Source organism: Pleurodeles waltl, chromosome 3_1 (assembly GCF_031143425.1).
Source record: "Pleurodeles waltl isolate 20211129_DDA chromosome 3_1, aPleWal1.hap1.20221129, whole genome shotgun sequence".
In the NCBI taxonomy this organism is placed as follows: Eukaryota; Metazoa; Chordata; class Amphibia; order Caudata; family Salamandridae; genus Pleurodeles; species Pleurodeles waltl.
In genome coordinates this window covers 1,222,234,443-1,222,259,163 of record NC_090440.1, presented here as the reverse complement: position 1 = coordinate 1,222,259,163, position 24,721 = coordinate 1,222,234,443, and the positions used below count along the sequence as shown (strand labels likewise).

General features: G+C 44.1%; 1 protein-coding gene across 5 annotated transcripts in view; it reads left to right on the top strand.

Moving 5' to 3' along the window:
- The window catches only part of LOC138285067 (zinc finger protein 418-like), a 389,919-nt gene that overhangs the window by 195,024 nt on the left and 170,174 nt on the right, over positions 1–24,721 (top strand). For all 5 annotated transcript variants that reach the window (XR_011201512.1, XM_069224552.1, XM_069224553.1 and 2 more), the window contains exon 3: positions 12,537–12,647. Coding sequence is in view for 4 of the 5 variants with exons in the window: in XM_069224552.1 (XP_069080653.1) it covers positions 12,537–12,647 (111 nt within the window). In the remaining variant the exon portion in view is untranslated. The remainder of the gene's footprint in view (positions 1–12,536; positions 12,648–24,721) is intronic.

Below are 24,721 nucleotides of genomic sequence, written 5' to 3'. Positions count from 1 at the left end.
TGGAAGAGTATTATTACCCACAAGGATATATTGCTAACTCTGCATATCTTCAAAAGGTGTATGAGGAAAGTGAATATGCGGGTAAATTCCTGGCCAGGCAGACGCAAGAACATCAAGCACAAAACACAATTACATCCCTTATTGATGCGGAAGCAAAAACTTGTATAACTGAACCAGCAGAAATTCAGGGCACTTTCTATTCCTAAGTTGCAATTAAGTAAAGCCCAAACTCTGGTAGCCAAATTCTCGCTTGAGGAAATTGAAGTGGTTGTGAAATCACTGCCAGTGGAAAGACTTTTTGAGAAGATGGTATACTTGCTGAATTGTGTTAAAAATGTGCGCTGCTTTAAACCCCAAACTCTTAAAACCTGCTAATTACATCTTAGAAGTGGGGGGGAGGTTCCGACATCTTTCCATACTGCAGTTGTAGTCAGCTTTTGGAGAAAGACAAAGATAAGTGAAACATCAAATCTTATAGGCCTCTCAGCCTACTAAACGTCAACTATAATTTTTTTTTACTAAACTACTAGCTAATCGAATGAGCAGTAATAAAGGTTGGATTGTTCACCCTGATCAGTGTGGCTTTGTGCCAGGCAGACAGTTATTTTCTAACACAAGCTTTTTAATTGAAGCCTTAGACTATCTGTCACAAAATAATGTGCCTACTCAGGTTATGTTTTTAGATGCCAAAAAGGCTTTTGATCTAGACTGCTGGGAAAGCCTTTTTATTATTCTCAGGCAGTTCGGCTTCCCCACTAGCTTCATTCAGATAATATCCTGTCTCTATAAAGGAGCTACAGCACAAATAATTATTAACTTCAGTAATATTTGTGCTTGTAAGGTGAGGAAGGGTACGCAGCAAGGTTCCCCCCTGTTGCTTAAACTTTTTGCCGTGTTCAAGCGTTTAGCTATAGCTATTAGAACTAACGTGAATGTAGCACCACCATTAGGTGGGATGACTAATATTAAATTATTTGCCGACAATATAGTCTTATTTCTAAAACCTGAGATAGATATACCAGAAAAGGTCTTTGAGATCTTTTAAGTGCTAGGAGGTGATAAGATAAATAAGTCAAAAACTGATATTTTTGTTATGCATTTGCGTACTAGACACTTCATTCACTCAATTTCATCCTTTAGTTCATTCTAGGCCTAAGCGGTATTTAGGGGTATATGTTTCAGAAAATATCAGCGATTTATATGCACTGAACTATGCCCCTTTAATTAAAATTAAAACGTTGTTTGCAAAATGGACTAATTTGCCTCTCTCAGTTTTGGACTGTGTTACTTTGATTCACTTGGCAGTCCTTCTTCTATGTAATTGTTTGTGTGCTGCTATTCCTAAGGCCCTGCAGATGATATTTTTAAAGAGATGGAGGGGATGTTCTCAGCATTTTTATGGGCCAGCAAAACACCTAGATTGTCATTAGATACATTATTCAGACCAGTAAAACAAGGGGGCAGGGTCTCCCTGATATGAGAGAATACTTCTTTGCAAATTTTACACATGATACAAATAGATTTTTGAAATCCCCAGGAGTACATTTAATAGATAATTTTTTTTCTTGATTTGATTTTCCAGGGGTATGAGATAATTGATTTTTTTTACGCCTTACAAGAACCCCTGAGAAAGGTAGATATAAGACCTTACAGTGGTTCATAAAAAGTAAAGAACACATGTTTAAGCATTATTATGATATTCCATTCATCATGGAGTCACTTACTCGGCAGATGTATTTATTGAGGATCCTGGAGAAAAATATTGTACCTAGATGGGAGAGTACTGGCTACCGTACAATTATGGATTTTATGAAATCAGAAGCCTGGAAAGTTTGGAGTGAAGTTAAACCTAATATTAGATATTTCGGTGCTATAATACAAAGGTCCTTTATCAAGATCAGACATTTCTTAAGAGCTATTGATCCAATTAGAATGTTATCAAGTCTAGAATTAGTAGAGCACTTGATAGAATCTAGAACGCATAGATCTATTAGCTGTTGCGTTTCTATCCTCAGCCAAAATAAGGCTAATTTAGTATATGCAAAGGCTCTGGATAAATGGCAGGCTAAAGAAGATCTTCAGCTTACGGTTGCAGCCTGGAATAAGATAAACAAGCTTAATGTTACCTTACTGAAGGGTGTAAATTTCAAGCGAATGCAATTCTATGCCAAGTGGGTACTGTATAGAACCCCAGCTTCCTTGCACAAACTAACCCCCAAATTCCTGACAACTGTTTTCGGTGCTCAATGGAGGGGAGGTTTCAATCGCATCATTTGGAGCTGTTCCAAAATAAAACAAGGCTGAGATTGAGAACTATTGTTTCTCCACACTAGAACTGGAACAGTCGATAGATGTCCAGACAGAGGTTCTGAGATATTCATCTGAAACCAACACTATCTCCTGCAGAAAAAATGTTTCTATAATATTGTATAAGTAACTAGATCAATAATTCTTCAAAACTAGCGGTCGGAAATAGTTCTGACATTTCAACAATGGTGGTCCAAATTGGGTAGAATTAAGGAGCTTGAAAAGAGAGATGCATTAAGGTGAGGTTCCTATGCTTGGTTTTTGAGGCTTTGGGAGGCGTTTGGATAATAAAAATAATGAGAGTGAAAATGTAGCATTTTTGGTAGAAAAGGGGGTAAATGGGCAAATGTGCAATATAAAATAAGCTTATTTATTGTATTATTTGGTATTCCGCATAGGCTGATGTATGCTGATCCTTTATGTGTACTAGTATTTACCCTTTTTTAATCAAGATCCACTGTTTTACTGATTGTATCCTATTAGTTCTTATTAATGTTTTTTGATTCTCGATACTGTTTTTTTTATTGTTGAACTCTCTCCATAATAAAAAAAAATGAAAAAAAGAGAAGGTTTCAACTATCCAGGACAAATGCCACATCCTAAGATCAATTTCACATCAACTGTAAGGCAGATAGACTCACTTAGGCACTATCGCTTCTTGCATGTACACTGTCCCGAATGCGAGGTTGCATTGAGACCTTTCCAACAATGTTTAGAGGATCAATGAGGTTAGCGAGAAAACAGTTGGGAGGACAACTTGATTCGGACCGTAGCAGCAAAACAGTCACTGCAACAGTGGTGCAAAAGACACAGTTTGCTTATAGGGACACCATTTCAAAAAGATTTCCCATCTCATATTATACTAGTAATAGATGCTTTATTTGCGGGATGGGGAGCTTATTTCCAAGATCTGACTATCCAACGGCAATGGGCAAAGAGGGAAAAGTTGCACGATAATAAACTGACTCAGAGTGGTCTATCTAGCACTCAAAACTTTTCTCCCATCTTTGAAAGCATCATCAACCATTCAAAGGCAAACAGGTAATACCATACAATATTTAATTGTTTAAGTAGGCATCAGATCTAGAACTCTTGTGATGCTGACTCTAATCAAGAATTGGGCTTGGACCAACAATCTCAACCAAACAGCAGTGAACATTCCAGGAAAAATGAATGTCCATGAAGATTTTCTCTGCAGATTCTACAATGAATCTCACAAATCGGTACTGCACAACCGAGTACTTGTACTAAACAACATTTTTGCAAGACTGGGGAACTCTATCAATAGAGGCCTTGGCAACACCAGAAAATAAAAAATGGTGAGGCTTTGCACCCAGATTAACAGAACAGGGAACTTAAGGGATTGCTTTTTTGATTAAACGGTAGAAGCAATTTCTTTACGCTTTTCCACCACTCCCATTAATTCCATCTGTGATACTGAAACTTTGAACGTTTTCATTGAAAGTGATTTTATGGGTTCAGATTGGCAGAGACAGTGGTGTTACTGGGATGTACTTCAAATTATCATAAAAGCATGCAGGAGGCAACCCTACAGGCTAGACCTACTAAAGAGACTCCAAGGTCAAATCCAACAACCGAGTCTTGCATCATTTAATTGCGCTCAAGGGCACAGCTTGAAGTCACAGTATGGCCACTTATCTCCCAACAGCCAGTATGGAGATCTTGAAACCAGCTAAACGTCCCTGGACAAGATTGTATTATTTAAAGTGCAAGAGAATCTGTATTTCATGTCAAGAAAAAGGACAAGAAGGGATTGTGCCATATTTGATTCATTTAGCTCCTATTTCCATCAATAAATGTCCTTCTGACAGCCATTAGAGCATAAAGAAACGTTCTAAATCAATTGTCTTTTTTCAAACTGCCAGGACTTAAATACGTCTTTCCCTGATTAGACACCCTTCTCCGCCCTATAGTTATACTGTCCAATCAAAATGAATGGGATGGCTTTCGAGTCTATATATAAGACTACAATGCAGCATTTGTAATAGGAGATAGCCTTCTTAATAGCAATTTCATCTGCTAGAAGATTAAGTGAATTACATGCCTTATCTGCGGTAGACCCTTATACCATATCCACTCTAACAGGGTAATAATGAGAGCCCATCCTTCATTCCTCCCTAAAGTAGTTTTGGATTTTCATGTTATTCAGACTATTACTTTTCCTACCTAATCCTTCAAAATGTGCAGAATGTGCCCTATACTCGCTAGAGGTCTGAAGAGTTCATTGTTTCTGTCTAGACAGAACTAAGGAAGCAAGGGTAACAAATCATTTTTTCATTAACTATGGTCAGTTTAGACCAGGCATGACCCCATTAAAAAACATTCCATAGCTATATGGATGGTTTATTGTATCAAGTTACGCTATCAATTAGAAATCAACATGCTACCTGGCAAACTCAGAACTCGTTCTCCCGGAAAAAAGCAGCTATTATTGCTTGTATTATACATGTACCAGTATCCGACATATGTAACACAGCTTCATGGAAGACAGTACAGAAACTCACAAAACAATATTGTTTGGATTTAATTATCAAGAGGATGCTAAAATGTGTCAAGAAACCCTCCGCAATCTTCCTAGAGTATGTTTTATTGTATTATCTCTTATACACCTTCTAGTATTTTTTCAAGCAATTATCTTTCTGCTGCCCAACAGCTGCGATCTAAATAACGTTTTAAGCTTCCTATTCTAATCTAGCATTTATGACTACCAATGAATTTCCTACGATGTAGAATAAAGTTACTTACTTGCGGTCCTTGTTTTGCATCATAGGAATCTTCATTGAAATCATAAGCATCCCACCCACCTCCCCTGTTGGATAAAGTTGGGAAAAAGCTAATAAACACTATAACACCTCATCTTATCTTAAAAAAGAACTGGCTGTCTGAGCTAACTGCCTGAAGGGTGCACTGTGGGGGGGGGGAGAACCTCCTGGACTCCTAAATGGATAGATTCTGTTTTTTTCTCATTCTACTGTCAAAGCCTATCAAGTTGCATTTTCTTTTTCTTCTCTTCATACATTTTCATCTCTCTGCATGGGAAATGCATAGCGCAATGCAGGCTTAAAAAATGATATTCAGATTCATCATATTCTCCCAAACAAGGAATTAAGCTTCTGTTAGGTTGTCACAGGTGGACTCATCCTGAAGACAGATGTACATTAACATCCAGTGTGCCTTTTTTTTTTTTAAATGAGCAATAAATATGTAAGATTTATTATAGTGTTTATGGCTTCCTTGAAGAGTCCTACGATTGAGAACCAGGACTACAAGGAAGTAATCCTATCTTCGGTCCACACAGCTTCAAATGATAAATGTATTATTGTAGGAGATATATAGAACTCCATGGCTACAATCTACTTGATATGTGTGAAAATCTACAAATGGATATCAGGAATAATTTAATGAGGATAGTTCTAGGAATGTAATGACTGAAGACTAACACAAATAATACATCGACCACAGTCAAGGGGACACTATAAGGCCTAATATTAGGATGAAGTTTGTGTTGTTCTTGCTTGCCAAAGGGGCAGACAGGAGCTCTTTTCATGCTGTGGTTGACAGCAGCTGGGTGACCGGCGATGTAGCCATACTGCACTTACAGGCATATGATCTTAGCAGGTGCTTGACCCTCTACTCATACTTGAGCAGGAGAACAAGGAATTTGTGTCTCCTTGGATGCTCGAGACAACCTCTATGCAAACTTGTCAACTAGATCTTGCATTTGTCGTTCTAGGCCCTGGCCTTCTCACCTCCACAGAAAGACAGCAAGTTTCACCAGTTCCTAGACCTGGGTCTGGCTTTCAGTGGAAAACTGATAAAAACAAGTCATAACTACAATAAAGCCATCAATGGTAACAGTGGTTTGGGATCATATATATTGACCTCGTTCGACATATTACAATGTATCATGTTTGCCTCAACTCTCATGCTGTGCTCAAGTTTATGATTTGTTTCTGACTGGACTAGAACGTCCATGCAGCACCATAATCACCATGCTGGCATTAGACTGTTATGATGTTTTTATTTATCCGATCCTCACTTTCTAAGGTAGATTACAGATGGTAGAAATTCTTCTAAGGTCATCGTCTTTGTCCTAGGCCATATGCAGCAACATTCAGAGTCATATGTTCCTAACAAATGCCCCTCTGTGGTGGTATTTGATGCGAAAGGCCCAAGAGTAGCTGCACACTGGTGGTCACATCCAGAGTGGTCAAAGACAACCTAAAGGAAACCTCTATTTTGTGAAAGAGTTCTCCTGTCCTACATAGGACACCATTTTCATCACAAAGCATGCTATTGCTTGGACGTGCGGACAAGAAGGTACTCTGTACTGCATAGTGAGGACAACTCATTACGAGAACTGTGATAATTCAGCTGCCTCAAGCCATGCTGCTGATGCCCTGCTCCCTTCTTCATTGTGGGCCTTCACATGCTTCTGCTGCTATCAATAGCAGCCATCATCCGACCACAAAGGTTACATTTTCACACACAGCTCCCTTTTATGTGTTGGTATCCAACCCCATTTTGGGTATCCAAAAGTAGACTGTGCGGGCCCCTTTTCCTGCACTCCTCTCCAAAATCAATGTACCCATGTGGCTTTAAAATGTACTTTCATCCAACGCTCATTAGAAAGAAAACAAGATCTGGACACAATCGCATTGATGGCCTGATCCTGCAATCCAGACCCCACAACCCAACGTCCACAAAGCAAGACCTAACAAGCAGGTCTTGCCTTTGCTCCTTGTTTAATTCATGTGCAATACAATTGCAATTGATAACCTAAATCTGCCACAATTGCTTAAAAATTAAACTCCTAAGTCTTACAATAAATACAATTATTTTTCTGATTCTAAAAACTAAAAAACTTACTGGGCAATACAATAATCAACAGTTTGTAAACATATATACAAAAATTTGACTTTGATGTACTACTTTCCCGACCCCTCTCTCTGTAAATTAAAGCTTAAAATTGAGCTTTTTGAAAATGGAGTGAGATCGCACAATAATCTAGTTCCTAGAGTTAAAGAAGCAACAGTGAATGCTCGTCTCAAGACCATTCGTTGTAAAAACCAGCAGCCCCTTCAGCTCTTAAACTGTTATCACACTGAGGTTTCTAATTAATGACAGATTGCATGAGTGTACGAAAGAGGTGATTTGTAAAATACATATCCGTCATTGTTCTTCATACATAACAAGTCTCTATAAACATTTTTATCAATATGAATTTGCATGCTGTGAGTGGAAAGTGGATAAAAGACAGTGGTTATTCATTTATTTAAACAATTTCATATAGTGCTCTTGTACCACAGAGAGTATTTGAGCACTTTTTATAGAACTCTTTATATTACATTGTAGCGCAAAGGCTAACATTAGGGCAATAATAGGCTGGAGCAACAGTAGTAAATTGTACCTTACATAGAACTATGGTTGCTTATCAGTCAGATACTGTATAAAACAAAAATGGCACAAATAAATATAGTGTTTCAGGAGAATGGTAGTTAATTCGAGAAGAGAATGAAAAGGTGTATTTTCCTAAAATTGGGAAGGTTAGGTTTACTTCTAACATCAAGGGCAGAGAGTAACATGGGGACGTTATGGTGCCTTGGAATGTGTATTTTGAGGTTCAAGATACATTTAAATAATTTCTTCAAGTTTTGGTGGAAATTTAACTTCTGAGCAGAGAGTTTTCAAGGTGTAGCCTTCAGTTAGTTTGGCTATCTTCCACGGCCTACAATCTATAATCAATATCCTCTCAATCCTTTACCATTTCCTACATTCCTTGGATGTGTTGTCAGGACTCTTCTCGTACTAGGCTGTTAATCTCCTAATAGTTTCCAGCCCTCACTACGTAGTCTGCCAACAGCCTCCAGAGATCTGTTTGGAGCCAAGAGCCACCAGAAGTCTTTGAATCCTTCGGTATTGACCTCAAGCCATATTGTCCCTTTCTCACCTGGTGTGCAGAATGCCTGGGAAGCACAAGGAACACATTGAAGCACAAACGCCACATTGCATTAAATTGATTCCTCATTTCTAGAACCTTGGCTTTTTGCAATTTTCACCTTTTCTCACCTAATATTCACACTTCCCAGAGTGTCTGCTTAGTAGCTGCTACAGCCACTGCTCGTACATTGGCCTTGACAAAGAAGACAGGTCAAACAAGTCAGACTGCATGGGCAAATAAAACCAAGAGTGGCACTTGTCATGAAACATTTCTTACTAGGAACCTGTGCCCAAACTCCCTAAAGTCCTGGTTTGATGCTTATGCCCCTTTAGTAGTTTCATGCAGCAGCTACCTCAAATGATATGTAGCTATGGTATGTAGCATGGGTTAAAGAGATTAGTTAAAGCAACAAAGCAAATCTGGGAAATTATCTTTAAAAGAACACAAAAAAAATACATGTCTCTGTATGATACTAGATCATGTTTTTCATTGCAACACTGTTTCCACTTTTTTGAAGGACAATTACAATATTCAAGGCAATGCCTGTACAAAGCTGGTAAGGCAAATGAACAGTGGCCCTAGGTGAGTGCTTAGATAGCAAGTTGGATTTCCAGTCTATTTCAATTCAGTTTTTCGAGCGACTCCTGATTTAAGTATATCCAGTATAGTTTTATGTGCACTACTTGTATATCGCTGCAAATACTACTCAAGTTAGAGTATCAGATCATTCAAAAATGAAGAATATTCACCTACAGGATCCTACTTTGGTGGCTGTATGAATGTATGTGTACTCAGATTGAGCCCAAAGCTACTCCCTTAACTAAATGAGTTGTTATTGAAGCAATCTGGTTACTTAAGGAGATACACACATAACTTGCCACACTAGTAACAGATATGTGCACACTTGAGCTCGAATTCTTTGAAACCAGAAATACACTGACAGTTTCTGCTCTCAGAGACAAACTTTCCAAATACGAGGAGAAGGTGACTAGGCAGACTCATCTCAAAAGGGAGGCGCTAGTGAGACGTTATAGCGAAGGAGATGGATCTGCTAAAGACAATGACGGGCCTCCTCCGTAAGCCTTGGGCAAGTACGTACATTATGGAACCTATAGGTAACCAGCAGCTCGCTCACACAAAACCTGATGAGTTAGTGGAGGTCATGATATCTTTCTACTCTGACTTATATCATACCACCCATGATTCCAGACACAGTGGCCCTTGATGCCTTTTTTGGCATGCTTCAACTTCTATAGTGAGACCATTTGCCCCGTTTGTATCTTGATTCCCCCTTTACGGTGGAGAAAATAGTACAGGTAATCCAGAGCATACCTGATGATAAGCCACCGGGCTTGGATGGGCTCACCATGTCCTGTTACAAGGAATACGCCTCGCTTCCCATCTATCAGCAATATATGACCATGCTTGGTCCTTGGGCCAGTTTCTGCCTTCCCAGTGTAAAGCAGTGTTCATAACCATATTGAGGCCTGGCAAGCCAGCAAACAGATGCAACTTTTATGACCAATATCAATAATAAATATTGATAATAAGATATTTGCTAAACTAATTGCCAACCGTCTCCTACCCCTCCTGCCCGATATTGTCCGGCCGGACCAATCTGGATTTGTTCTGGGATGATCGACTGCACACACTCTCTTTACAATGTTTGCCCTCATACATGACATAGACCCTGAACTGTAGGCACCTGTGGTGCTTCTGGATGCTATAAAGGCTTTTGATTCTTTAGAGTGGCCATACCTCTTTCACCTCCTCCTGTGCCTTGGCATTAGTTCTCAGTTCCTACGCTCGATGATACTACTACATACCTCCCCAGCTGCACGCTTATGCATTAATGGTGTGACTTCCACCCCATTTTCTGTAACTAGGGGCACCAGGCAAGGATGCCCGTTATCTCCAATCCTTTTTGCGATGGCGATGGAGCCCTTGGCTGCCCGGCTGTGTCAAAACCATGCATGTACGGGCCTCAATTTCACTGCCAGGGGGATATTGGTGTCCATGTACGTGGACAATATTACACTGTATGTCCGTGACCAGTAGATTATCCTCTCCCCTTTCATTCGGTAGATGATCTGCTTCGGTGGATACTCCAGAATTTTCCTTAATTGGTTGAAATCTACCTTATTTTCCCTCACTTCAGCCACAGGCCTGTTTGAGCCCGCTACAGTGGGTAATTTAGCCGATCAGGTATTTGGGAATATGGCTTAGCAGGGATGTCGATGAGCTGTAGGGGGGGGGGGGGCAAACTACGGATGGGCCATGACCTGGCTCAAGGAGCATATACTGGCCTGGTCCAGGCTGTTTTTGTCAGGCAGGATCGCCATTGCAAAAGTGGTTGTACTTCCTAAGTTCCTCTATTTATTCATCAATATCCTGCTCACTGAACACTTTTTGAAACAACTTTGCTCCAACCTAGTGTCTCTGGCTTAGGCAGGCAGCAGAGGGTGGAGTGGGAAACTGTAATATTACCGTTCCAGCAGGGCAGTATCAATGCCCGGGCATGCATTTTTATTCTTATTGTGCACTGGCCTAATACATATACCTCTGCTTACACCCTACTTTACTCCAGCCACACACTGCGCTGAAGACTGATTGGGTGGCCTATGCCCCCTAGCCACCGTGTTTGTAATAGAAGCAGAGCTCTCCGCGCACTGAGATAGACTGGTGGCTTGAGCTCTGTGGGCCTGGAAAGGCTCGGGGAGGTATGCCTGTCTTAACTGCCTTTAAGCACCAAATGACCCAAGAAAACCCTGCGCACCATGATGGCGGATGAGTGGACCTGATGGCGGATGAGGGGACCTGATGGCGAGCTCACTGGTTGGGACTTCTCATGCTTGGCGACCTTTAGCCAGGTGAGCATTTCACTCAACCAGATAGCACAGAGAACCACCCCCTGTATGCAGCGTTTGATGCCCTCTTACCAGCTTTACGCTACATGAAAAGCTCTGCCTGCCACATTCCTGGCTCCTGCCCCCATGCTTCATGTCTTGGAACACCTGACCGCCAGTCCTTCCCCCTCGAAGCTCATAACCCATCTATACACCAGGATGCAGGAAAAAGCACCTGTGTGTCCCTGGGGCTTGGGCTGCCTGGGAGATAGACACAACGACCCCCCTACCCCACATTTCTGAGGAGCAGTGGGATACTGATGTGCCCAGTCCAGTGCCCTGTCTACGAACTACAGGCTCAGACTCATTCACTTTAAATTCCTGCCCAGATTATAACACACACCTGCCCAGCTGCATAGGAATGGGGTCTTGTAGAAGATGTGTGCTGCTTGAGATGTGCTTCTCCGTTGGCCAAATTTCTCCAACCTGCCTGGGACTGCCCCGCAGTGGGCAGTTTCTGGGCTAGTGTTTATGGAGAGGAGGGCCAGATCAGTGGTAATCACCCACAGCAAACACCGCAGGTGGCCTTATTGGGTTATGTGAAGGAAGTTCTTCATAAAGTTCGATCACTTACTGCAATGTTGTTTCTTCTGGTGAGGGTAACCAACGACCTGCGCCTAAAATCACACATTGGCTGCAGGATCCAACATATTGCTAGGAACAGCTTGCAAACTACTGGAAACTTATGCTGGTGCGTTCCCGACCCTAGTATATTTGGGGCCCATTATTCATGCATCTGGGGCTACGGGGAACAAATGTGGCTGCAGAGGACGCAGTGTGTCCAATGGCCCTGGATGCTGCTTCCCGATTGTGAGCACTCCTCACCAAGGTCATACCCTGGGAATTGGCCACCCATCTCAACTGTACCTTTGTGTCTGACTCTAGTCGGTTGATTGTTGCTGTGGACACTGTACTTGATGTAGTTTCCAATTGTACATAGTTTTTTCTCTGTACTGTAAAGTGAGACTGTTATGTATGTAATGTTTACCTCCCCTCCTTTATTTGCCGTTTAAAAGCTAATAAATAAAAACAATGAAAAAAAAAGTAAATGAGCTGCAGCACTGGTCTGTTTTGTCATCTAGCGCAGTGTTCCCCAACCCCCGGGCCGCGGACCAGTGCCGGTCCGTGGATCAATCGGCACCGGGCCGCCCCACTGTGGCGGGCGGTAAATGTTTGATAATTTTTCCGTGGCCCGCTTGTCACACAATGGGACAAGCAGGCCACGGAAAAATTATCAAACATTTACCGGTCCGCGGCGATAAAAAGGTTGGACAACACTGATCTAGCATATGTTGCTCCATCTTAGCATAACTTAAAAACATTTTAAATTGTTGTGTTTTTCTGTCTTCTTTTAAATAAAGGGCCTCTTATTGCGAACACTGTCAACTCATTAAGAGTCAAAGAAAAAGAAGAGCTGTTTTCTGTGGATAGTGACTACTCTGAAGCAAGACCCAGAATACATCGTGTGCCAAGTGAGTTTGAAGTGCTTATCTACCACAAAACCACTACACTCGCTTACATTCTGACACATACTGTGACGTACACATGGAAAATGTATGCTTTTGAGGTAGTAATGCCACTGTTGTGGTTGGTAAGAGATGGAGGTAGAGAAGTAGGTGAAGCCCACCGGATCTCTTCCTAGGTCATATAACAATCCATGGGAGATAGAAAAAGAAATGCATTGTCACCCTAAACCTACTGCTGTTGGAGCACATATGAATTTAAGATGCTCTGTGGTCTACGTACACAGCTGGGAATTATTCTAACTTTTATGATTTCAAAGAACATTTCTACAAAGCAGAACCAGGACTACAAGTAACCATTTCTTGTACAGCAACCACCCTCAAATGCTCCTTACCATTATCTGTGAATTTGTGTCAGGGAAGGGACAAATATATTTCAGAATATTCTGCAGTAAAGTAAGTACCTAGCATTGGCAACAGAAACAAAATAGGGGCACTTTCAAAAGTGTAGAATCTAGTAGCTGGGACGGTACATAATTGAGTGCAGTGTAGACTCTGACAGATGATGAGAAAGAGTAGCTACAAGAGTGACCATGGCACTCTAATGATTAGAGAAGCTAAGGAATATAATTGCATCAACGCCAGGGAAAGCTGACAGGAATTAGAGCAAGGAGAACATCTGTTGAGAAGTCAGTCAGTCAGAATCTTTCTTTTTTCGACCTTTGCCATTTTTCGAATCCTGTTTGTATTAAAATGGCCTCTGGGTTTCTCCAGCATCTAATCCACAGTAGGAGAGGAGAGACAGCAATCGAGTCCTCTAGATACTGCAAAACCAGTTCCTCATGACGTATTATGTTAGCTACATTCTTGGGTACCAACAGCAGTCTGTGTGTAAATTTGTTCTCAATACATTCTAGAGAATCTGCTTTACCATGGCCCCACAGACCTGCCCCATACGTAGCTGCCATTAGACATTTGGATTTATAGAGAGTCACCATCTGTGATATGGGTTTATAGCCTAATTTACGAACAAACCAGAAGATCGCCTCAGTATTCCATGCCAGTAATTGGGTCTAGACCTTCAGTTGGGAGTTTCATTACAGGGAGGAGTTTAAATGCATACCCAGATATAAAAAATCCTTCACCCTATTAAGAACATTACCACCCATTCTAAATTGTTTAGACTTTGTGTTCAGGGGCCACTTGTCATTACATAAGATTTGGCAAAATTTACCTTCAAATCAAGGTCCTGCATAAAAGATAAAAAAAGGTCTAGCAGGCCTTGAAGGCCATTTGCAGTGTGCGAAATTAATACTGCATCATCTACATATAATAGAACTGGAAGCTGTCTCCGGCCTATCCTTGTCCTTCCCATACCTAAGTAGGAAGTTGTAAAGCCCATTTTTATATATATATATATATATATATATATATATATATATATATATATATTAAGAATAGCAAAGGGGCTAAAATACATCCCTGTCTTACTCCCCGCCTTGAAGGCATTGAGAGTGTTCTCTCTCCATTTGGACCGTACAGCACTGACCAACTAAGTTCTGCATGTAAGCGTTTTATTAAGTTCAACATCTTTGGATCAGTACCCAAGGATTCTATTTTTTTGCCAGAGCCTCCTTTTGTTTACCAAGTCAGAAACGCAAGAGAGGTCAATAACCCCTTCGCTGCCAGGCCTTTTCCCCCTCCTGTGCCAGGCCTTTTTTTGTCTATTTGGGGCAGTTCGCGCTTAGGCCCTCATAACTTTTTGTCCACATAAGCTAACCAAGCCAAATTTGCGTCCTTTTTTTCCAACATCCTAGGGATTCTAGAGGTACCCAGACTTTGTGGGTTCCCCTGAAGGAGGCCAAGAAATTGGCCAAAATACAGTGAAAATTTCGTTTTTTTCAAAAAAATTGGAAAAAGTGGCTGCAGAAGAAGGCTTGTGGTTTTTCCCCTGAAAATGGCATCAACAAAGGGTTTGCGGTACTAAACTCAGCAGCTTCCCAGCTTTCAGGAACAGGCAGACTTGAATCAGAAAACCCAATTTTTCAACACAATTTTGGCATTTTACTGGGGCATACCCCATTTGTGCAATTTTTTGTGCTTTCAGCCTCCTTCCAGTCAGTGACAGTAATGGTCATGAAACCAATGCTGGATCCCAGAAACCTAAACATTTCTGAAAAGTAGACAAAATTCTGAATTCAGCAAGGGGTCATTTGTGTAGATCCTACAAGGGTTTCCTACAGAAAATAACAGCTGAAAAAGAAAAATATTGAAATTGAGGTGAAAAAACCATCAATTTTTCTCTACGTTTTACTCTGTAACTTTTCCCTGCAATGTCAGATTATCGAAAGCAATATACCGTTACGTCTGCTGGACTCCTCTGGTTGCGGGGATATATAGGGTTTGTAGGTTCATCAAGAACCCGAGGAACCCAGAGCCAATAAATGAGCTGCACCCTGCAGTGCGTTTTCATTCTATACCGGGTATACAGCAATTCATTTGCTGAAATATAAGGAGTAAAAAATTGCTATCAAGAAAACCTTTGTATTCCAAAAAGGGCACAAGATAAGGTGTTGAGGAGCAGTGGTTATTTGCACATCTCTGAATTCCGGGGTGACCATAGTAGCACGTGAATTACAGGGAATTTCTCAAATAGATGTCTTTTTTACACACACTCCTATATTTGGAAGGAAAAAATGTAGAGAAAGACAAGGGGCAATAGTACTTGTTTTGCTAATCTATGTTCCCCCAAGTCTCCCGATAAAAATGATACCTCACTTGTGTGGGTAGGCCTAGCACCCGCGACAGGATATGCCCCAAAACACAACGTGGACACATCACAGAAAACAGAGCTGTTTTTAGCAAAGTGACTACCTGTAGATTTTGGCCTCTAGCTCAGCCGCCACCTAGGGAAACCTACCAAACCTGTGCATTTCTGAAAACTAGAGACCTAGGGGAATCCAAGGAGGGGTGACTTGCGGGGCTCGGACCAGGTTCTGTTACCCAGAATCCTTTGCAAACCTCAAAATTTGGCTAAAAAAACACATGTTCCTCACATTTCTGTGGCAGAAAGTTCTGGAATCTGAGAGGAGCCACAAATTTCCTTCCACCCAGCGTTCCCCCATGTCTCCCGATAAAAATGATACCTCACTTGTGTGGGTAGGCCTAGCGCCCGCGACAGGATATGCCCCAAAACACAACGTGGACATATCACAGAAAACAGAGCTGTTTTTAGCAAAGTGACTACCTGTAGATTTTGGCCTCTAGCTCAGCCGCCACCTAGGGAAACCTACCAAACCTGTGCATTTCTGAAAACTAGAGACCTAGGGGAATCCAAGGAGTGGTGACTTGCGGGGCTCGGACCAGGTTCTGTTACCCAGAATCCTTTGCAAACCTCAAAATTTGGCTAAAAAAACACATGTTCCTCACATTTCTGTGGCAGAAAGTTCTGGAATCTGAGAGGAGCCACAAATTTCCTCCCACCCAGCGTTCCCCCATGTCTCCCGATAAAAATGATACCTCACTTGTGTGGGTAGGCCTAGCGCCCGCGACAGGATATGCCCCAAAACACAACGTGGACATATCACAGAAAACAGAGCTGTTTTTAGCAAAGTGACTACCTGTAGATTTTGGCCTCTAGCTCAGCCGCCACCTAGGGAAACCTACCAAACCTGTGCATTTCTGAAAACTAGAGACCTAGGGGAATCCAAGGAGGGGTGACTTGAGGGGCTCAGACCAAGTTCTGTTACCCAGAATCCTTTGCAAATCTCAAAATTTGGCTAAAAAAACACATGTTCCTCACATTTCTGTGGCAGAAAGTTCTGGAATCTGAGAGGAGCCACAAATTTCCTTCCACCCAGCGTTCCCCCACGTCTCCCGATAAAAATGATACCTCACTTGTGTGGGTAGGCCTAGCGCCCGCGACAGGATATGCCCCAAAACACAACGTGGACATATCACAGAAAACAGAGCTGTTTTTAGCAAAGTGACTACCTGTAGATTTTGGCCTCTAGCTCAGCCGCCACCTAGGGAAACCTACCAAACCTGTGCATTTCTGAAAACTAGAGACCTAGGGGAATCCAAGGAGGGGTGACTTGCGGGGCTCGGACCAGGTTCTGTTACCCAGAATCCTTTGCAAATCTCAAAATTTGGCTAAAAAAACACATGTTCCTCACATTTCTGTGGCAGAAAGTTCTGGAATCTGAGAGGAGCCACAAATTTCCTTCCACCCAGCGTTCCCCCACGTCTCCCGATAAAAATGATACCTCACTTGTGTGGGTAGGCCTAGCGCCCGCGACAGGATATGCCCCAAAACACAACGTGGACATATCACAGAAAACAGAGCTGTTTTTAGCAAAGTGACTACCTGTAGATTTTGGCCTCTAGCTCAGCCGGCACCTAGGGAAACCTACCAAACCTGTGCATTTCTGAAAACTAGAGACCTAGGGGAATCCAAGGAGGGGTGACTTGTGTGGCTCGGACCAGGTTCTGTTACCCAGAATCCTTTGCAAACCTCAAAATTTGGCTAAAAAAACACATGTTCCTCACATTTCTGTGGCAGAAAGTTCTGGAATCTGAGAGGAGCCACAAATTTCCTTCCACCCAGCGTTCCCCCACGTCTCCCGATAAAAATGATACCTCACTTGTGTGGGTAGGCCTAGCGCCCGTGACAGGATATGCCCCAAAACACAACGTGGACACATCACAGAAAACAGAGCTGTTTTTAGCAAAGTGACTACCTGGAGATTTTGGCCTCTAGCTCAGCCGCCACCTAGGGAAACCTACCAAACCTGTACATTTCTGAAAACTAGAGACCTAGGGGAATCCAAGGAGGGGTGACTTGTGTGGCTCGGACCAGGTTCTGTTACCCAGAATCCTTTGCAAACCTCAAAATTTGGCTAAAAAAACACATGTCCCTCACATTTCTGTGGCAGAAAGTTCTGGAATCTGAGAGGAGCTACAAATTTCCTTCCACCCAGCGTTCCCCCAAGTCTCCCGATAAAAATGATACCTCACTTGCGTGGGTAGGCCTAGCGCCGGCGACAGGAAACACCACAAAGCGCAACGTGGACACATCCTAAATTTTGGAAAAAAACAGAGGTGTTTTTTGCGAAGTGCCTACCTGTAGATTTTGGCCTCTAGCTCAGCCGGCACCTAGGGAAACCTACCAAACCTGTGCATTTCTGAAAACTAGAGACCTAGGGGAATCCAAGGAGGGGTGACTTGCGGGGCTCGGACCAGGTTCTGTTACCCAGAATCCTTTGCAAACCTCAAAATTTGGCTAAAAATACACGTTACTCACATTTCTGTGGCAGAAAGTTCTGGAATCTGAGAGGAGCCACAAATTTCCTTCTACCCAGCGTTCCCCCAAGTCTCCCGATAAAAATGATACCTCACTTGCGTGGGTAGGCCTAGCGCCGGCGACAGGAAACACCCCAAAGCGCAACGTGGACACATCCTAAATTTTGGAAAAAAATAGAGGTGTTTTTTGCGAAGTGCCTACCTGTAGATTTTGGCCTCTAGCTCAGCCGGCACCTAGGGAAACCTACCAAACCTGTGCATTTCTGAAAACTAGAGACCTAGGGGAATCCAAGGAGGGGTGACTTGCGGGGCTCGGACCAGGTTCTGTTACCCAGAATCCTTTGCAAACCTCAAAATTTGGCTAAAAAAACACATGTCCCTCACATTTCTGTGGCAGAAAGTTCTGGAATCTGAGAGGAGCTACAAATTTCCTTCCACCCAGCGTTCCCCCAAGTCTCCCGATAAAAATGATACCTCACTTGCGTGGGTAGGCCTAGCGCCGGCGACAGGAAACACCCCAAAGCGCAACGTGGACACATCCTAAATTTTGGAAAAAAACAGAGGTGTTTTTTGCGAAGTGCCTACCTGTAGATTTTGGCCTCTAGCTCAGCCGGCACCTAGGGAAACCTACCAAACCTGTGCATTTCTGAAAACTAGAGACCTAGGGGAATCCAAGGAGGGGTGACTTGCGGGGCTCGGACCAGGTTCTGTTACCCAGAATCCTTTGCAAACCTCAAAATTTGGCTAAAAATACACATGTTACTCACATTTCTGTGGCAGAAAGTTCTGGAATCTGAGAGGAGCCACAAATTCTACCCAGCGTTCCCACAAGTCTCCCGATAAAAATGATACCTCACTTGTGTGGGTAGGACTAGCGCCCACGAAAGGAAAGGGCCCAAAACACAACGTGGACACATCACATTTTTTTATAAAAAGCAGTGCCTACCTGTGGATTTTGGCCTGTAGCTCAGCCGACACCTGAGGAAACCTAGCAAACCAGTGCATTTTTGAAAACTAGAAACCCAGGGGAATCCAAGATGGGGTGACTTGCGGGGCTCTGACCAGGTTATGTTACCCAGAATCCTTTGCAAACATCAAAATTTGGCCCAAAAAACACTTTTTCCTCTCATTTCGGTGACAGAAAGTTCTGGAATCTGAGAGGAGCCACAAATTTCCTTCCACCCAGCGTTCCCCTAAGTCTCTCGATAAAAATGGTACATCACTTCTGTGGGTAGGCCTAGCGCCCACAAAACGAAATGGCCCAAAACACAACGTGGACACAACATATTTTTTCACAGAAAACAGAGGTGTTTTTTGCAAGGTGCCTACCTGTGGTGTTTGGCCTGTAGCTCAGCCGGCCCCAGGGGGGTGGGGGGCAGAAATGCCCTAAAATAAATTTGCCCCCCCAACCCCCACCCTCCCCCGCCGGGAGCGACCCTTGCCTACGGGGTCGCTCCCCCTGCGTGACATTGGCACCAAAAAACAAATCCCCGGTGCCTAGTGGTTTCTGCCCCCTTGGGGGCAGGTTGACCTAAACTCAGCCAATCTGCCCCCAAGGGGGGCAGAAATGGCCTAAATACAATTTGTCCCCCAGGGGAGCGACTTTTGCCTGATGGGTCACTCCCCATCTCTAAAAAAAAAAAACACAAAAAAAAAATTGCCCTGGTGCCTAGAGTGTTCTGCGCCCCCCCCCCCCCGGGGGCTGTTCGGCCTAATAATAGGCCGATCTGTCCCCCGGGGCGGCAGAAATGGCCTAAAATAAATTTGCCCCCCCAACCCCCACCCCCCCCCCCCCCCGGGAGCGACCCTTGCCTACGGGGTCGCTCCCCCTGCGTGACATTGGCGCCAAAAAACAAATCCCCGGTGCCTAGTGGTTTCTGCCCCCTTGGGGGCAGATTGATCTAAAATTGGCCAATCTGCCCCCAGGGGGGCAGAAATGGTCTTAATACAATTTGCCCCCCCAGGGGAGCGACCCTTGCCTGATGGGTCGCTCCCCATCTCTAAAAAAAGAAACAACAAAAAAAAAACACACAAAAAAAAAATTGCCCTGGCGCCTAGAGTGTTCTGCCCCCCCCCCGGGGGGCAGAAATGGCCTAAAATAAATTTACCCCCCAAACCCCCACCCCCCCCCCGGGAGCGACCCTTGCCTACGGGGTCGCTCCCCCTGCGTGACATTGGTGCCAAAAAACAAATCCCCGGTGCCTAGTGGTTTCTGCCCCCTTGGGGGCAGATTGACCTAAAATTGGCCAATCTGCCCCCAGGGGGGCAGAAATGGTCTAAATACAATTTGCCCCCCCAGGGGAGCGACCCTTGCCTGATGGGTCGCTCCCCATCTCTAAAAAAAGAAACAACAAAAAAAAAAACACAAAAAAAAAATTGCCCTGGCGCCTAGAGTGTTCTGCCCCCCCCCGGGGGCAGTTCGGCCTAATAATAGGCCGATCTGTCCCCCGGGGGGGCAGAAATGGCCTAAAATAAATTTGCCCCCCCAACCTCCACCCCCCCCCCCCCCCGGGAGCGACCCTTGCCTACGGGGTCGCTCCCCCTGCGTGACATTGGCGCCAAAAAACAAATCCCCGGTGCCTAGTGGTTTCTGCCCCCTTGGGGGCAGATTGACCTAAAATTGGCCAATCTGCCCCCAGGGGGGCAGAAATGGTCTAAATACAATTTGCCCCCCCAGGGGAGCGACCCTTGCCTGATGGGTCGCTCCCCATCTCTAAAAAAAGAAACAACAAAAAAATAAAACACAAAAAAAAAATTGCCCTGGCGCCTAGAGTGTTCTGCCCCCCCCCCCGGGGGCAGTTCGGCCTAATAATAGGCCGATCTGTCCCCCGGGAGGGCAGAAATGGCCTAAAATAAATTTGCCCCCCCAACCCCCACCCCCCCCCCCCCGGAGCGACCCTTGCCTACGGGGTCGCTCCCCCCGCGTGACATTGGCGCCAAAAAACAAATCCCCGGTGCCTAGTGGTTTCTGCCCCCTTGGGGGCAGATTGACGTAAAATTGGCCAATCTGCCCCCAGGGGGGCAGAAATGGTCTAAATACAATTTGCCCCCCCAGGGGAGCGACCCTTGCCTGATGGGTCGCTCCCCATCTCTAAAAAAAAGAAACAACAAAAAAAAAAAACACAAAAAAAAAATTGCCCTGGCGCCTAGAGTGTTCTGCCCCCCCCCCGGGGGCAGTTCGGCCTAATAATAGGGGGGGCAGAAATGGCCTAAAATAAATTTGCCCCCCCAACCTACACCCCCCCCCCCCCCTCCCCCGGGAGCGACCCTTGCCTACGGGGTCGCTCCCCCTGCGTGACATTGGCGCCAAAAAACAAATCCCCGGTGCCTAGTGGTTTCTGCCCCCTTGGGGGCAGATTGACCTAAAATCGGCCAATCTGCCCCCAGGGGGGCAGAAATGGTCTGAATACAATTTGCCCCCCAGGGGAGCGACCCTTGCCTGATGGGTCGCTCCCCAACCCTAAAAAAAAAAAAAGAAAAAAAAAAAAAACACAAAAAAAAAATTTGCCCTGGCGCCTAGAGGTTTCTTCCCCCCCAGGGAGCGACCCTTGCCTAAGTGGTCGCTCCCTTTGTGTGAAATTCACGCAAAGAAAAAACTCCCTGGTGTCTAGTGGTTTCTACCCCCCTTGGGGGCAGATTGGCCTCATCAAAATAGGCCAATCTGCCCCCAAGGGGGGCAGAAATGGGCAAAATATAATTTTCCCCCAAGGGGAGCGACCCTTGCGTAAGGGGTCGCTCCCCACCAAAAAAAAAAAAAATGAAAAAAAAAAAAAAAAAATGGTCCCTGGTGCCTAGAGGTTTCTGCCCCCCCTGGGGGCAGATCGGCCTAATAGTAGGCCGATCTGCCCCCAGGGGGGGCAGAAAAGGCTTTCCCGAAAATATGCCCCCCTGGGAGCGACCCTTGCCCAAGGGGTCGCTCCCTTTTGTCAATAACAATAAAAATAAAAAAAAATCCCTGGTGTCTAGTGGTTTCTACCCCCCTTGGGGGCAGATTGGCCTCATCAAAATAGGCCAATCTGCCCCCAAGGGGAGCAGAAATGGCCAAAATATAATTTTCCCCCAAGGGGAACGACCCTTGCCTAAGGGGTCGCTCCCCACCTCAATAAAAAAAAAATGAAAAAAAAAAAAAAAAAAATGGTCCCTGGTGCCTAGAGGTTTCTGCCCCCCCCTGGGGGCAGAAAAGGCCTTTTCAAAAAAATGCCCCCCCTGGGAGCGACCCTTGCCCAAGGGGTCGCTCCCTTTTGTCAATTTCTAAGAAAAAAAAAAAATCCCTGGTGTCTAGTGGGGTTTCAAAAGCCGGATTGCAAGCAATCCGGCTTTTGAAACCCTCGGAGGGACTTCAAAGGGAAGGAAATACTTTTCCTTCCCTTTGAAGCCCCTCCGGGCCTCCCAAGTGATTGAAAAAGAAATGCTTTTGCATTTCTTTTTCAATCGCGCTGGAAGCAGAGCTTCCAGCGCGACGAGGGAGGCCCCTGTGACACATCAGCGCGCGCGCTGACGTCACAGGGGGGGGTGGGGGGGGTCGGGGGTGGAAGGGGAAGGTCTTCCCCTTCCATCCCCGACTTAGGGGGGGAAGGGGGGTGCACGGGGGGCGCGCTAGCGCGCCCCCAAGTTCCCCTGTGCCATGGACGAGATGATCTCGTCCAAGGCACAGGGGAACTGTAGCCTTGGACGAGATCATCTCGTCCAAGGCACAGAAGAGGTTAAATGCCATATGAATGGATCCTTTGTTTGCTACTACATATTTACTGAGGATGGGCTGCAAATTTAAGACTTGATCTATTGTACTCACACTTGGCCAAAAGCCATACTGGATTGGGGAAATAATCTTTTCCTCTGTCACCTACTCCTCTAATTGTGAAAGGATCACTCTTCCTAGAATTTTACCGTTGGAATCTATAAGAGAAATTGGCCTATAGCATGTTGGATCTTGCCTTTTGCCTTTTTAGTGTCAAGCGGAAAGCGCTCTGTCCCTGTTATTCTCTCTCTACGGGCTTGAACCACACCTATGTGAAGCCCATGAGTTTGGTTGGTTTGTGGGCTTGCCTTTTACAATTCGCTTAATTTCATTAGTGGAAGGCATGCATACGTCATACCTCTTTCGGTGTTTAGCCCTCGTTGAGCGCACCGGCCAGCTACTGACTCCATGTTTTCCGTATGGTTTCTGGACTACTTTTTCTCTTTATTTCGTAGGCAGCACGATGTCACTGGGCAATAGTAAACTGCTTTGCATGACATCGACCCTGTTACATGGCTAATTGCACTTTTGCCGGTTACATGGCTAGTTGCACTTTTGCCCTTACGTTTCACTGCAAGCAAACTTCTGTTTCTTTTTATGTGTCTCCGTCACGCTTCATGGTGGCTGTGGGCTCACTTATGTGAAACTGTTTTACTTTTTAGTTCATGTGGCAAGAAAAGTCCGGTTAGGAGAAGTGAATAGCTCTAGCTCGAGCAAACGCGAGACCCGTTGCATTGCAAATGCTTGTTTAAAAATGGGAATTATTGTGGCTGTTTTCCAAGAGGAAGGAATGTGGCTCACTACTACACTTCTCAGGACATTTGTGACTAAAGGGCCACACAGGTATGGCAATGTTTTAAATAAATCCACTGAAACTCCATTAGGCCCAGGCACTTTCCCTGCCCTTAAAGATTTACTGCTGTATTGATTTCCTGTACATCAATAGGGGAGTCTAATGGGATTGGGTTTATTTCCACGCTGTTTTGATTTCTACTTTCAACCCCTTCATGGAGTTGTTTATTTTTGCCTGAAAAACGTTTCATAGTGTTGTACCCAAACATTCTCTGGGGTCAAACAATCATCTGGTTTTGTGTCTTGTTTAGAGAAGAATGGGTGATTAATCACCCCCTTCCCCCAAATTTGGAGGTGTCCTTCAGTTGGGTGGCTGCCATTAGGTCAACCCGAGCCTTAGTTCTAATTTCAAATTTCCTATCTTCTATTGTGGCCTTGTACCGGCTCCTTGCTTTTTAACTAAGTCTCGAGAGAATACTTTAAGGGCTTTTTTAAAATTTAGGTGGCCAGAAATGCGCGTGGAATTAAACTAGGGATGTACTACTGGTGCTGATTTTGTCCTATTAGTGACCAAAGCCACGGAAATGGCTCCACATAACTGCTCGTATTCCTGCACTATAAGCTCATGAGTTGGTCGATAAGCTAAGCAAGTGTTGATGGAGTCTAACTTCTCTTAAATGATTCGGTGATTAAATGCGATTTGATCCACTTTTTCCCATTTGATATGCACGCCCATATTTCTATTAAAGTCGGTATTTCCTCTCCCGTCCCTTTTCTTTGAGCCTGATTTGAAATTATAGGCTAGAGGGTTATGATCACTAACGCAATGAGGGACTATTCTAAAGTCAAAAATTAAATGGAAGTCATCAGCACTGATAAGAATAAAATCTATGGAACTCCCTTTGGCATTCCCTATGAGTGTAGGGGTTTTATGCGTATTTTGGGGCATTGCCTCCCTAGCGAACAAGAGATCATATTTATTAATAAATGTATTCAACACATCCCCTGCTTCCCCGGCTTCCAAGTGTCTGAAGTGGGTTTGCTTTTTCTCTGCCCTCAGTCACAAACCTGCACAGATTACAATCTTCCTCTTGGCATATTAAAATCTCCTTCCCAGAGCATAGTTACCTTGTTATCTTGAAGCCAAGTGGAGGAATCGAGGAAATCTATTTTGTCCTCGAATTTTCTTCAAGGAACCATAAGGAACATTATTATAAAAATATATTAAAAATGATAACTTCCCCCCTCAATC